General features: G+C 44.9%; 1 protein-coding gene across 1 annotated transcript in view; it reads right to left on the reverse strand.

Annotated features, from left to right (window-relative positions):
- LOC131218606 (B3 domain-containing protein Os03g0212300-like) overlaps positions 1-15,429 on the reverse strand; it is an 85,842-nt gene that overhangs the window by 31,744 nt on the left and 38,669 nt on the right. The window contains exon 2 of the mRNA XM_058213244.1: positions 885-1,281. Coding sequence (XP_058069227.1) covers positions 885-1,281 — 397 coding nt within the window. The remainder of the gene's footprint in view (positions 1-884; positions 1,282-15,429) is intronic.

The following is a 15,429-nucleotide window of genomic DNA, read 5'->3' on the forward strand; positions in this document are numbered from 1 at the left end:
TGCCAGTTCTTAGTCCGTTCCCATTCTGTGTGTTGTCTTGAAGACCCACACCGGGATTCAATCCGTCTAAGGTTACTGCTGAGCCATGGGATTTGTACCTAGGTATTGAGTTGGACCATTGGATATTTTCCATCTTTAACTGTCCAATAAATGTCCACCAATCCCATAGTCAAATAAGCAAGTACAAGCAATTTTTGGTTCCGGCTAGCTAGTGTCCAAGGTTTGTGGGCCCCATCATGATGTATGTGTTTTATTCACGCTGTACATCCATTTTGCCAGCTCATTTTAGCGTTTGAGCCCAAAAATGAGTTAGATGCAAATCTCAGGTGGACCAAAGCACACCAAAACAGTGTTGATTGAACAACCACTGTTAAAAACTTCCTAGTACCCACTGTAATGTTTATTTTCCATCCAACCTGTTGATTGGGTCACATAGACCTAAATGAAGGGAAAACACAAATATCAGCTTGATCCAAAACTTCCATCTCCTCCTCCCAAAAACAAAAAAGGCCTCATTTTTTTGGACTCATACCCTAGAAAACGAAGGGTAGAAAAAACACATACATCATGGTGGGTCCCACAGAGCTTTGACACTGGCTAGCTGACTAGTGTTGGGTATTCATGATGTATTTAAAATGGGACCCATCATTTGGACAGTTTAATTAAATTACTTTGTACCCCATCCAACCAATTTCTAGGTCAATTTCCAAGTGCCTGTATATCAACTGTCACACTCTGCTGATGCATCAAACAAGATTTTAAGACTCAATACGACTCGCTGAGTTGACTCAGATTCAACAACGAGTCGTACCCTGAATAACCTCTTATGCAGGCGAGTCGTGACTCGACTCGACGTACTAGTATCCAAGTAAAGAGGAAGTTACCAGGTTGGATTTCTTGATTATCTTCACTCACTAAAACTTCAAAATTCGAGCTTTCACTGCTTGATTTCTTTCTCTTCATTGGGTTGGATGGCTGGGAACGACGAATTTCAATTGGATCTCCTCTCAAATCATATGAATCATACTTCTTCAGGCAAGCACTTTTGTCGAACACTTCAACATCGAAATGGGATTTCCCATTGTATTTGAAAACCAAAAAATATCCTTCTTGAATATCATGGTGTTTGATGAATTCCCGCCATCCATGTCGGAAAAACATCCGGCCGTCCTCCACCTTCAATCCGACTCGCCAACCGGTTCTGCGGGGGCCATTTAGAATCGCCACGTCAATGCTACATAATTCTCTCCCAGAATCGAGAACGAATTGCATGGGAATCTGCTGCAAGGAGCAAAACAGTTCAAAGGTGAGCTACGACTCGGTGGTAACTCGGACTGACTCGTCCGATCTTGGGTCGAGGCAACTGAGTCAGATCCGATTGAGTCTGAGTCAACTCGAACAAAACCAAAAATCCTCCTAATTACGTTAAGTACTCTCCCTTCAACAGGTGACCAAAAGAAAAGAAAATAAACGTGGCTGGAAGCAACGTGGGGCCCAAAGAGACTCCTATGACAAATCCACTCCGTACATCAATTTTGCAAGACCCCAGTAAGTCCAAAAATAAGGTAGATCCAAAACTCATGGGGGCCTCACCACATGAAATATTTAAGATGGAAACATCCACCGTTTAAACCTTCATGGAGCTGACAATGACATTTAAATGCCATCTAAACCATTAAAGTCCCTCGACATACATTGACACATCATCATCTAATAGCTCGAGCTCTTATAGCAAGTGGTTATTTAACACGATATTAAAGCAGAAGTCTAAGTGAGATTTAAAAAATCAGTATTAAAGTCTATTAATATAAGTTCAATCCCCTTTATTTCGTATGTGGGGCCCACTGACGTTTTGGATCTGCCTCTAAGATTGATGTGGGCTCCACAAGCTTTAGGACGTGGGTTGTGTTAGCCATAGGCCTGATTTTGACTGAGGGTACGAGGGGATTTGGACCTGAAATCAAAGGCCCCATTGCTAAACCGACGAGGGGATTATTGGTGGATGAAGACCCATTGAGTCAACGGCTTAGATCAGGGAACAATGGGCCCTACTTATACAAACTTGAAAGCCAAAACCTGCTGGTTGAGACCTCAACCAGTATTGTATACAACCATGGCTGGTGAGCCGAGTCAGTTTGTTCCTGAGATTGCGTGTTAGGACTGAGTTTGAATCCTACCAAGCAAGTGGAAGGTCCAAAAATCTTGTAATCAGGCCCATCCGAATGAAATCGGGACCATCCAAACTGTTTGACTGGTGGGCCCCAAATGACCCTTTTCATTATACATGTGTATTTGAATGCAATGAAAAGAAAAAAAAACAATAGACGGAGTAGAAAGAAAAAGATATAGAAAATATACCACTTTCTCTTCAAAATCTCCTATCATCACTTTAAAGAAGGATGCCCCCTCCATTTTCCTTTCCTTCCTCTGCAGAGAGACTGTATGTCCGAGATGAATGTAGGAAGAGGCTGATTATGAAAGTTCTAATAGAATACGGTGGAGTCCTGTGATAGTTCACCACCATTCCCAACTCAGATTGGCTGGTGACCCCTCGACTGCCACGTAAGTGCTAAAAAAGCTCCGTGGACCTGACCATGATGTATGTCTTTTATCCATGCCATCTATCCATTTTGCCTGCTCATTTTAGGGCATGATCCCAAAACTGAGTTAGATCCAAAGCTTAAGTGGAACGCACCGCAGGAAAAAATGGGGATTGAACATCTACCGCTGAAATTTCCTTAAGGCCACAAATTTTAGATCAAGCTGATATTTATATTGTATCTTTATTCAGGTCTATGAAAAGACATAGGATTACACATCTAATGAACGGAGAGGATCTCATGCATACATCATGTGGGCCATCCAAAAAGTGAAGAGGCCTCCACACGTTACTTGTTAGTTCCGAGAAAAGCGTCACCTCACCGAGGATAATGGGGGAGAGGATTGCCCGTGCCTTGGGTACATAGATCTCTCTGTGCCCGGGGCTGTGTGGGCCCCATAGAGATGTCTGTGAAAAATCAACTTCGTCCATCGGTTTTGAATGACCACGGTAGCATAGGATTCTAAAAATCAGGCAGATAAAAAAAACTCATGTGGGCCACACCACATGAAACAGTGAGGATTGAAAGCTGACGGTGAGAGATGTTTTGGATAGGAAGATATTTGTTCCTGCAGTTTATCTGAGTGGTAATAATTCCATGAACGGTTTGAATGGCATATAAACATCATCGTCAGGTCTAGGAATATTTCAACGGTGCATGTTCCGTCTGCCACTGTTTTGTTGGTGTGGCCCACATGAGTTTTGGATCTGCCTGATTTTTATAATAATTTACTACTGTGACCTTTCAAAACATATGGACGGAGTGGATTTGTCACGAACATCTCTGTGGTCCCCACGCCGCTCCAGGCACAGAGATATCTCTTGTCACAGGCAATCTGCTCCCGGATAATGGGGAGTGAATCATGGTTTAATAGGGCAATTCCCACAGACGAAATCTAGCTCCCGTAGGTACTGTGTCGTGCCAAGACGAGCACTGACGCTCCTCGAGCTCCGAGTTGTACGAACGGTTTAAATGAGATCAAAGTTACATGGCCCCGTAGTGCTATTATATCTACACCATTCATTAATTTTTAGAGATAATTTTAGAGCATTATCCCAAAAAAAATAACCATATCCAACGATCATCTAGACCACACCACAAATAGCAGTGGAGATAATGAATTTCTCTGTTGAAAAATTCGTAGGGCCCAACATAACGTTTATTTTCTATTCATCTAGAGCCAAAATTTAAACAACAGACCGCAAATTTTAATCTAGAGCCCAGATTTAATCTATTCATCAAAACCCAATTCATCATGTACAAAAAGTTTCACCGTTTAATTCACTTTAGAATGCTACGATTATCCAAACAAGCTATACAACGCTTGTTAGTAAGTCGCTAAACACAAAACAATAAAAAGACATTCGTTTAGTGGGCTTAATGTCGACTTAAGTGTTAAATCTACCTCATATTTACACTCATACTTAAAAATGATATGAAAATAGAGATGGATGGCATTGATAAACAAATACATCATGGTAGACCCTCCCACGGCTAGAGACTGGTGGGGTAGGACACCATCCGCATGCATGTCTAGAGGTGGATCTAAATCTCCAGTAGGCCAAGTCAAAGAAAACAGTGGTGATTGAATGCCCATCATTAAAATTTTCTTAGATGCCTATGTGATGTTTATTTGCCATCCAACCTAGGTCGCACATACCTGGATGATGGGAAACTTGAATTTCAGCTTGATCCAAAACTTTTGTTGCCTCAAGAAGTTTTTAACAGGGAATTGCCATTGTTTCCTATAGTGTAGGCTACCCGAAGATTTGGCTAGGCCTCATTTTTGGCTCAAGCCCTAAAATGATGGAAAAATAGTTGGACGGTGTGGATAGAACACATACATCATGGCGGGCCCACGAAGGTTTAAGATGAGGCAGGTGTTTGATTTTCCCCTTTATTGCCATGGAGATAAACTAATCAAAGGTTCAGATGTCATATAAACGTGTTGTGGGCCAGGAAGTGACGCAGGGATGAACGTGATGAGGATAACTACTCCGAATCCACGGAGCTTCTCTGGACTCCTCACAGAGACTTCTCGAATCCACGAGGAAAGAAAGCAGAAATTAGAAATAAATTCTAATAAATTCGAAATTGATTAATCCCTCCATAAAAACGAGTTTACAACCCTTTAAATAGGGGTACCAAGCAATGGGAAAGAAATTAGAATCAAACTACAACTCAAACTCTTAGAATCCGCGACTTACTATAAATAGTAAACTTACTATTTATAGACGGCCGTGATGTCTACTAGTGCACAAGGTTTTCGGCCAAAAATAGTAAGTGTCCTATTTGACTTCACCAACCCGTTCTCCTAATTATTCTAAGCTCTTTTCACGTTGGGCGCAACTCCTAAAGCCCGACGGATGAAGAGTTATAATCAAACCAACACTTACTATTTATAGTAAAAACGAAATTAAAAAGGGAAACGACCACCGATCCAGGGGTTTTTTGCAATTCCGGGCTGCGCAACCCGGCGTAGTGGGGTTGGTTGGCTAAAGTAGCTCGTTCTACCCCAAAATCATATATTTTACGTCAGATAACTCATTCCGGATTGCAAGATACGCCCGATTTAAGGTTCGATGGTCTGGATCACTTATGTCGTCGACCGGGCCTTTTCTGATCCATCTTGGCCATGTAACTGTCCGCGACCCGCTCTACATCAGTCTCCTCCACTTCAAAAGAGCTCGTCCTCGAGTTCTCGTCATACTCTGATTCATGATACTCGGTCAGGTCCGCGACATTGAAAGTCTGTGAGATTGCCATGTCATCTGGAAGATCAACAATATAAGCGTTATCATTGATCTTTCGGATGATTGGGACGGGTCCAATCTTCTTATTTTTCAATTTGTTGTACGTCCCGGTCGGAAATCTCTCTTTGCGCAGATGGACCATAACGCGGTCGCCCACCTCGAATACCTTTTGTCGCCGATGCTTGTCCGCTTGTTCCTTGTACTTCTCGTTCGAGGCATGTAGCTTGGTCTGCACTTCTGCATGGATGCCCATGATCTTGTCTGCCATATGTTCTGCTGCAATGCTTGTGCCCGGGTGCTTGGGTAGAGGGACCAAGTCAAGTGTGTGGCGAGGCACTCGTCCGTAGATAATCTGGAACAGTGATCTCCCTGTCGAGCGATTCACCATGTTGTTGAATGCAAACTCTGCTTGGGACAAGGACAAATCCCACTGCTTCGGTTTTTCTCCTAAAATACAGCGAAGGAGGTTTCCCAATGTGCGATTCACAACTTCGGTCTGCCCATCAGTCTATGGGTGGTAAGCACTGCTGAATTGAAGTCGTGTATCAAATCGATTCCATAAAGTCCGCCAAAAGTGACTAATGAACTTCGTGTCACGATCGGAAGTAATGGTCTTGGGGACCCCGTGTAGCCGAACGACCTCCCTGAAAAATAAATTCGCCACGTGTGTTGCATCGAGGGTCTTCTTGCATGGGATAAAGTGCGCCATCTTTGAGAAACGATCTACCACCACGAACACCGAATCCATGCCGCGTTGTGTTCGTGGGAGACCAAGCACGAAGTCCATTGATAAATCCTCCCAAGGACCGTTAGGCACAGGTAACGGGGTGTAGAGGCCCGTATTCTGAGATTGCCCCTTGGAGGTCTGATAAACATGACAACGTTGTACGACTTTTCCCACATCGCGTACTAACTGCGGCCAGTAATACCACTCTTCCACAAGAGCTCGCGTCTTGTCTTGTCCCAGGTATCCAGCAAGGACACCTCCATGTAGCTCTTGAATAATTTGCTCCCTCAGAGAACTTTGGGGGATGCACAATCGATTCCCTTTGAAGAGAAAATCGTCCTGTATATGAAGGTCACTGGGGTGACCTTCTTGACACTTCATCCAAGAATCTTTGAAGTCCTCATCCTCGGCATACAGCTCCTTGAGACAGTCGAAGCCGACTACCTCGTTGCTCATTGTAACTAGTAGTGATGCACGACGGCTAAGTGCATCAGCCACCTTGTTCTGCTGCCCTGACTTGTGCTTCAGAACGAACGTGAATTCCTGTAAAAACGCAACCCATCTAGCATGCACACGATTCACGTTAGTCTGACTATTAATAAATTTTAATGCTTGATGGTCAGTGTACAAAACAAACTCTCTTTGAATCAGATAATGCCGCCAATGTCGCAGCGCCTGAACAACTGCGTACAACTCAAGCTCATAAGTCGACCACTTCTTTCGGGCTTCACTGAGCTTCTCGCTGTAGAAGGCTACCGGCCTGCCTTCTTGTGATAATACTCCTCCAATTCCGACGTATGAAGCATCACACTCAACCTCAAACAATTTGTCGAAATTAGGAAGCACCAAGACCGGTGTTGTAGACAAACGATGCTTGATCTCATGAAAGCTCTTATCAGCTTTATCGGTCCACTGGAACGGTCCTTTTTTCATGCAATCTGTTATAGGCGCGACTATGGTACTAAAATCTCGCACAAATCGACGATAGAAAGTCGCCAGCCCATGAAAACTCCTCACCTCATGAATGTTTGTCGGGATCGGCCATTCCCTAATAGCTCGCACATTTTCATCGTCCACACGAATGCCTGTGGACGTTACAACAAATCCTAGAAACAATAGGCTGTCAGTTAAAAAACTACACTTCTTCAAGTTGAGGTACAACTTGTTAAGTTGTAGGACCTGTAGCACCTGCCTAAGATGTCACGCCCCAAACCCGGAAATCGGATTCACAGAAATCCCAATTGCCGAATCCGGTGCCGACAGCCTCCGTAGTACCCCATTCTTGGCTCCTAGCGTCCATATGCCAGATTTCGATCCTGGGATCCTACAAGGAGGATTTTTTTTTTTCCAATATATATTTAACTCGTAATAAGCATAATCACAAGTATACCCAATTACAAAGACAACATCATCATCACATATCCACTAATATAATCATTTGAATACAATACTGGAAGGAAAATACATAAAAAAAAAAAATCAAGCTCTAGAGGGCTGCTACACGCTCCATGCTCAACACTGCTGCAACCTATCATCATCTGCACGCATCTATCGTGCATAAGCTTATGGAAAGCTTAGAGGGTGGTGTAAGTGTGTGCACAAGGTAAGTGCCAAGTATTCAATACACTGCCATTATCATACAAACTGAAAATACTGGTAATTCATAATCGTACAATATCGGAATAAGCAAAGATACTAGTAAGATCATGAATTATCTGAGTAAGCAGAAATACTGACAAGAGCAGGAATTATACAGTAAACAGAAATATTCACAAGATCATAGATCATACGATAACAGAGTAAGCGAAAATACGAACAAGTCCATGAGCCAATCAATATCAGAATACGCAATATATAACGGTTATGCAAACGAGGAGTCATAAAGAGCCAAATATCAAATGCCGAAAATGCAATGGGGTATATAATTTCTTATGTGTTCACAAATATGTCAGCCATATCTAGACCATATAAATGCAGAAGCACAGTAACCTAAGATGTCATATGCCGCGGATGTAATGCAATATGCGGTGCGAATGGAATGACCATGCTGGAGTGTGAAGTCGGGATGGTAATACGTAGTATCGCAAGCTATGGGGTCCATCACAAGGGACTTCTATCCAAACCAGTCCCATACCTAAATTTGGATAGTCAGACTCAATGTGGTAAACTCCTGATCTCAGGTTAGTCGCGCGCCCCAACCGAAATCCTGGCCATTGCGAAAGCACACGTAACAACTAGTTGCGTACCACCAACCCAAGTAGATAGTGAACGAATGAATGCATGAATGAGTATGCAACTCCTACTCACTAAATCCACATATCAGTATAGTTCATCTCGGGATCATCACCGGGTTTAGTACACTCCAAATGGCACCGCCGCTCTCCTAGCGCGCAGCCCAAGTGAGCGTAAGAAACCTCACTATCCGCTTTGGCCAATAGTCTGCCAATACCTATCCGGCACGTCGATAGCGGACCCACTCACGAGCCGGTCAAACTCAGGCCTAGTATTGCCCCTACCCTCGGGCGGGTAAGGCCACACCCTCCCAACCGACCACGACACAGTGGGAGACGCGGCCTCCTGGTATTCGGCACTCGGGCGCTCATGCATCCACTCGGTCTCGACGTTGGGGCGTCTCCTGGCCACGGAGGTTTAGGGATTTTCACCCAGGGACATCTATGGCGCCCGTATGCTAGAACCAAACATTTCCGGTGTCTCATTTGGCCATCCACGATATGCCTGTGGAGGCTACGACCCTGATGTCGCTAGGGCGTAAAGTAATCATAATGCGAGATGCATGAGTCATACAATCCAGTCGTGCATCAATCCTGCGCACACCGCGTGCTCATGTGAGATAACCTCCGCCTATCAGGGAGTCTCATAACATGCTCAATGACATATGAAATGATCAACCACATCTCATAACAAACATGCAGATGATGCATATGGGCATGTATCATGATGCTATCTTGTCACATACTCATAACCGGTATCAACAATCGGTATCGACAATCAACCTTAATAATGTGGACATTTAACCAACATTGCCCCCAAGGAATGGCCCACATAGAGCCAAACATATAATGGACCCACGGCCTCACACAAAGGTCTGATATACAACATAGTGGGCCTTACTCAAGGGACACATATACACAACAGGCGGGCCCTGTTCATGGGCCCTAAATACATGACATGTGGGCCCTACACATGGGTCTCGAACACATCGAGTGGGCCATGCATCATGGGCCATGAATACATCACAATGGGCCCTAACTATGGGTCGCATATACATTATATAGGTCTCGACAATCAAAATCGACATTCGGAATCGGCCTCGATACTCGGCCTCGATAATCGGGATCGATCGATAATCAAAATCGACAAATCAGTCACGACAATCGGACCAATCGATAATCAAAATCGGCAAATTGGTCACGACAATCGGGATCGATCGACAATCAGAATCAGCAAATCAGTCACGACAATCAGATCGATCGATAATCAGAATCGGCAATTCGGTCATGATAATCAGGATCGATCGATAATCAGAATCAAATCAGTCAAGGCAATTAGATCGATCGATCGCTAGAATTGGCAAATCGGTCACGACAATCGGGATCGATCGACAATTAGAATCGGCAGATCGATCACGACAATCGGGATCAATCGATAATCAGAATTGGCAATTCGGTCATGACAATCGGGATCGATCGATAATCAGAATCAGCAAATCAGTCAAGGCAATCAGATCGATCGATAGTTAGAATCGACAAATCGGTCAAGATAATCAAAATCGGTAATCGGTCTCGATCGATAATCAGCCTCGATCAGTATTCAGCAATCAGCTAAGATAAATCAGCACATAAACAAGGCGGGGTCCATTGATGAACATCCGATCAACCATAATGTAAGGATTGGCCCGTGGCCGTGGTTATATCAAATCCAATAGCACGGAGCCATCCGTTTATGTGAATGGGGCCCACTGATTAGGGTTAACCCACTAAGAGAATGATGAGAATGGGCCTAACAAGGCCTAAGGAAAGGTCACAATGTGGGCATCCAACCATCATTGCCCAACAATGCGGACATCTAACTAACATTACTCTCAAGCAGTGGCCCACATAGAGCCAAACATAAAGTGGGCCCATGGCCTCATACAAAGGCCTAATATGCATCACATGGGCCGCACCGGTGGGTCTCATATATATCAACCGGGCTACATCAATGGCTGAACTAATGGGCCTTATATTCATCAAGTGGATCGCATTAATGTGCCTCATGTACACAACAGGTGGGTCCTTTACATGAGTCTCAAATACGTAACATGTGGGCCCCATACATAGGTTTCATATGCATCAAATGGGCCACACCAACGGACCTAATACATTTCACAATGGGCCGCACGATATGGGCCTATTACACATCAAGTGGGTTGCATCAATGGGCCGCACTACTGGGCCTCCGATTCAAGCAGGTGGGCCCTATCATATGGGTCTTAAATACAAGGCAGGTGGGCCTATCATATGGGCCTCAAAATACAGGGCAAGTGGGCTCTGTCACATGTGTCAAAGGTGGGCCCTATCATATGGGTCTTAAATACAAGGCAGGTGGGCCTATCATATGGGCCTCAAAATACAGGGCAAGTGGGCTCTGTCACATGTGTCAAAATATAAACAGATGGGCCCGCGCATGGGCCATAAGTATATCATGATGGGCCTCATAGATAGGCCGCAACAATGGGCCTCAAGTGAGTTTAGACTGCACCAAAATTCATTTCAATAATTATAGGTGTATCAGGTGTATTACGGTACACAATTATAGGAGTACATGGTTCACCAATGCGATCAGCACTGTCCAAACATTTCCCAAGTAAATTAGCACCACCCAAACATTGTCTATGTAAATCGGCCCTGCCAAACACTGCATAGTGCTGTCCAGTAAAATCTGGACGGTGTGGATGAAATAAATACACCGTGGTGGTCTCATGCTGGCAAAACAGATGGATGGCTTGTATAAAAGAAAATCAAAGATGGGTCCACCGAATGAATCGTCCAGATGGACAACTGAACACATAACTCAAGGTGGGGTCCACGTCACCTGGATTAGACGGCGTGGATGAAACACATGCAGTGTGGTGGTCCACACACCACCTTCCAAACGTTGTCCAGCACCGTCCAGACAGTCTGGACGGTGTGGATGAAACAAATATATCAGTGGTGGTGTCCACTATTAAACAATGGATGGTGTGGAATATCATATATATCATGGTAGTGTCCAAGGAATTTACTGACGTCCCACACCAGCAATTGCGCCAGCCAATCTGTCCTACCAGTGGGTCCCACCAGATGTAATGGAGTATAACATAATATTATTTGCTATATTTTATTATAATAATAATAATAATAATAATAATAATTATCATCAAGGAGAGCCGCAACGTCCAGCGTCCAAAATGGACGGCTGGACAGGAATACATGCATCAAGGTGGCCTGCCGTCCCAGCTCTGCTGGACGGACGGCTTGGTACAGGGCACATACGATTGGTGGGTCCCACGCGGGGCCCACAATAATGTCTGTTTTCCATCTAATCTGTTGGTAGGGTCACCCGGACCTGGATGAAAATGAAAAAATAAATTTGACATAATCCAAAATTGCTGGACGCCCAAATGAGGTTTCAATGGCAAACGTTCAATCAACACTGTTTCCTTTGATGTGGGCCACCTGAACACCATATATGGCTGATTTTTGAGTTGGCCAGCTGCCCTGAGGGGGGCCCATGAAATGCAAGGTGTTGATGTTCTACATACATCATGGTGGGGCCATGGCTGGGACCCACGTCCCAGCGTCAGTGGAGCAGGACGTCCTGGCGTCCTTTGACTATTGGCAGCAGCAGCAGCAGGCGCTGCCTTGTTTGCTTTTTTTTTTTTTTTTCTAAGGATTTCTCAGGTGGGGCTCACATCAGGTGAATCCACTCCATTCACTGGCTCCTATGGCTCAAGACAAGCCAGACGAGCCCAATATTGATATGTTTCGGTGTGTAGAAAGGTCAGAGTAAATTTTTTAACGGTGAAACTCACTGTTTTCCATGTTATGGCCCGCCAGGGGATCAGATTGGCTTCATTTTTTGTCTTAACGCATAAAATGATCTAGGGGATGGGATGGACGGTGTGGATTTGATCAATACATTTAGGTGGTGCCTGCATGAGTGGCCCACTCAAAAAAAGGCTAAAGTAATAACAACTTTAATTTTAGTTTTTTTTTTTTTTTTTAATTGCAGTGGCTGCCTGTTCAAGCTTCAGGCCACATCCAGCGTTCCCTGGACGCTGGACTATCCATTTCATCAGGATGGGTCCCACGTGTGGGGACCACAGCTGGTGGGTCCCACGTCGACGTGGCCCACTTGACTTGGATCAATTTGATGCTTATGTTTTCCCATCACCAAAGGGTATGATCCACATGACTTGGATGGTTTGGTTAAGGCATACATCAAGGTGGGGTCCATCCGAGTGGGCCACACATCACACAAAAATGAAAGAGAGAGAGAGAGAGAGAGAAGCACCCACCTTTGATCTCCTATTCCTTCTTCCGCCAACGTGATCTAGAGCTCCAAAGGACAAACTTTTGCGGTTGAGATTGTTTTTGGAGGGTGGGGATGAGAGATAGGAAGTGGGCCACACAAAGCCTCTCATGGAGTTTTTGCTTGGACGAGGGTTGCTCCCATGGGAGTTTCTTGGAATGATGAGAGAGAAAATGGGAGGGAAAGAAGTGGTGAGGTGGAATGATGGGATGAGAGGGATGGTGAGTGATGGGTGATGGTCTTTTATTGACTTTTGGGTGGAAAGAGGAATGGGTGTCATTCCTTATTGGTGAAAAAGGGATGGGTAGGTAAGGTTGTGTACTTACTTTCATTAATGGATTGATGTGATGTTTAGGGTAGAGATTCTCTTGGAGATTGCGACGCGCGGTGTTTTCCTCTGACTGAACGCAGGCTTACATCTCTTGGCATGGGTACCGCATCAGCGTGCAAGATACGGCATCGGAACCGCGACGACAACGCGATCGTAATAGTATAAGTTTCGGTTCGAACCGACTCCAGTATGTGGGACTCGGTTTAGGATCACCCGCAAACGTCGGATACGGGTCGAGGGTTGCCGGAATTTGACCGAAAGGACTGCGGAAGCCAACGGAACGGTACGGACTAGGACACGGGTCTTACATGAGATGTTTCCTGTGCTCCGCCTCATCCTGGCTATATATCAATATGTCATCAAAATATACTAACACAAATCGGCCAGTGAACGGTTTTAGAACTTGATTCATTAAACGCATAAAAGTGCTTAGTGCGTTCGATAGGCCGAAGGGCATGACCAGCCACTCATACAACTCTTCCTTGGTCTTGAATGTCGTTTTCCACTCATCACCGGATCGAATACGAATCTGATGGTACCCGCTCCTTAGATCTAGTTTAGAGAACACCTTGGCCCCTTCTAACATATCGAGCATGTCGTCCAACCGTGGTATTGGAAACCGATATTTGATGGTAAATTTGTTGATTGCTCGGCTGTCGACACACATGCGCCAGCTTCGTTAATAATGCTGGTACAGCACATGGGCTCATGCTCTCTCTCAAGAGACCCTTACGGATCAATTCCTCCACTTGCCCCTGAAGTATCTCGCACTCCTTCGGACTCATCCGATAATGAGGGCGATTAGGTAGGCTAGCCCCATGGACGAGGTCTATGTGATGTTGGATGTCTCTCATGGGGGGCAATCCATCAGGTAAATCCTCAGGCCAGACTTCTTTGAATTCGTTTAGCAACAGTCTTAAACTTGGAGGGATGTTTGAGGGTTCCTCTTCCTCGCCCTTCACTACTACGGCGTATACCTCGCCAGTTTCCTTAGATTCCTCCATGAAATCCCGAATGGTCAAGAGAGAACTCCCCTCCACTTTAGAGGCTTCAGGGTGGTTCTCTGGTGTCATAGGGGCAAGGATTATTTTTCGACTATCCTTGACGAATACGTAGACATTATCTCGTCCCCGATGGGTCACATCACGGTCCGACTGCCAGGGTCGACCGAGTAACATATGACAAGCTTCTATATCGACCACGTCACAAAGTATTTGATCCTTATAATTTTTGCCAATTGAAAACGAGATAGTGCATTGTTCAGTTACCTTGGTCTCATTCACCTTTTTTATCCAGCCAATAGAGTATGGGGAAGGATGTTTCATCATTGGTAGCCGCAACTTGTCCACCATTACTCTTGAGACGATATTTTCGCTACTACCACTGTCTATGATCACATCACAGACCTTTCCGTTGACGGTGCACCGAGTACGAAATATGTTGTGTCGCTGTGGATGTAATTCCTTTCGTGGGGCATACAGTAATCGCCTCACAACTAGAAATTCGCCACGATCCTCGCCCGTCACTTCATCGCCACCTGCTATTTCTTCAGTGGCTTGTTCATGTTCATCAAAGTGATGGTATTCTTCTGCAGCCTCATCTTCAGTTCCCCCTTCGTTTATAGTCAAGTGCGCTGCGGGACGTTGAGGACAAGTGTTTGATAAGTGGCCTGGTTGGCCACAGCGGTAACAATTGTTCGACCTTGGCCGAGTATAAGGATTTGGAATCCTACTCGGACCTGCTGTTGTGGGTGCTGCACGTTGAGGTCTGGATGAGCCGCTCCCCGTATCACGGTTTGCGGTTGTAGGAAGTTGAGGTACTGGATCTTTTCCTCGTGGCAGCACTGGATCCTGCGTGGGACCCGTCATGGGGGGTCGATTTGAAGGATATGGACGAGCAGGAGCTCTTGCAAGTTGTGTTTCTGCCCTACCCGCTAATTGAATTGCTTCATCCACAGTCTTGACTTGGTACATCTGAACTCGGTCCTAAATTGTCGGTCGCAACCCACCTATAAATCGTGTCACCTTCTGTGACTCAGATTCTGACAGATTGTTTCGTGTAGCCAGCCGTTGAAATTCTTCGGTGTAATCTGTGACTGTTCGATTTCTTTATCTGCAATTTTGATATTGCTGGAATAATATCTGCTCATAATCACTGGGGAGAAATCGTGATCGAAGAAGACGTCTCATCCGTGGCCATGATGAGATGGGTGCCTTGTTCTGGCGGGCTCGTGAGAGTTGTAATTGTTCCTACCATGCAGAAGCACCAGATTTTAATTTAAACGCTACCAATTTTACCCTTTTATGATCTGGCACGTCCATGTAATCAAAATATCTCTCTACTTCGGCTAGCCAATCGAGAAAATCTTCTATACGTAATAAACCGTTAAAACTAGGAAGTTCAGCCTTACCTCGATAGTCTCTTTCAGCACGATCTAGATAATCA

Source organism: Magnolia sinica, chromosome 11 (genome assembly GCF_029962835.1).
Source record: "Magnolia sinica isolate HGM2019 chromosome 11, MsV1, whole genome shotgun sequence".
Lineage (NCBI taxonomy): Eukaryota > Viridiplantae > Streptophyta > Magnoliopsida > Magnoliales > Magnoliaceae > Magnolia > Magnolia sinica.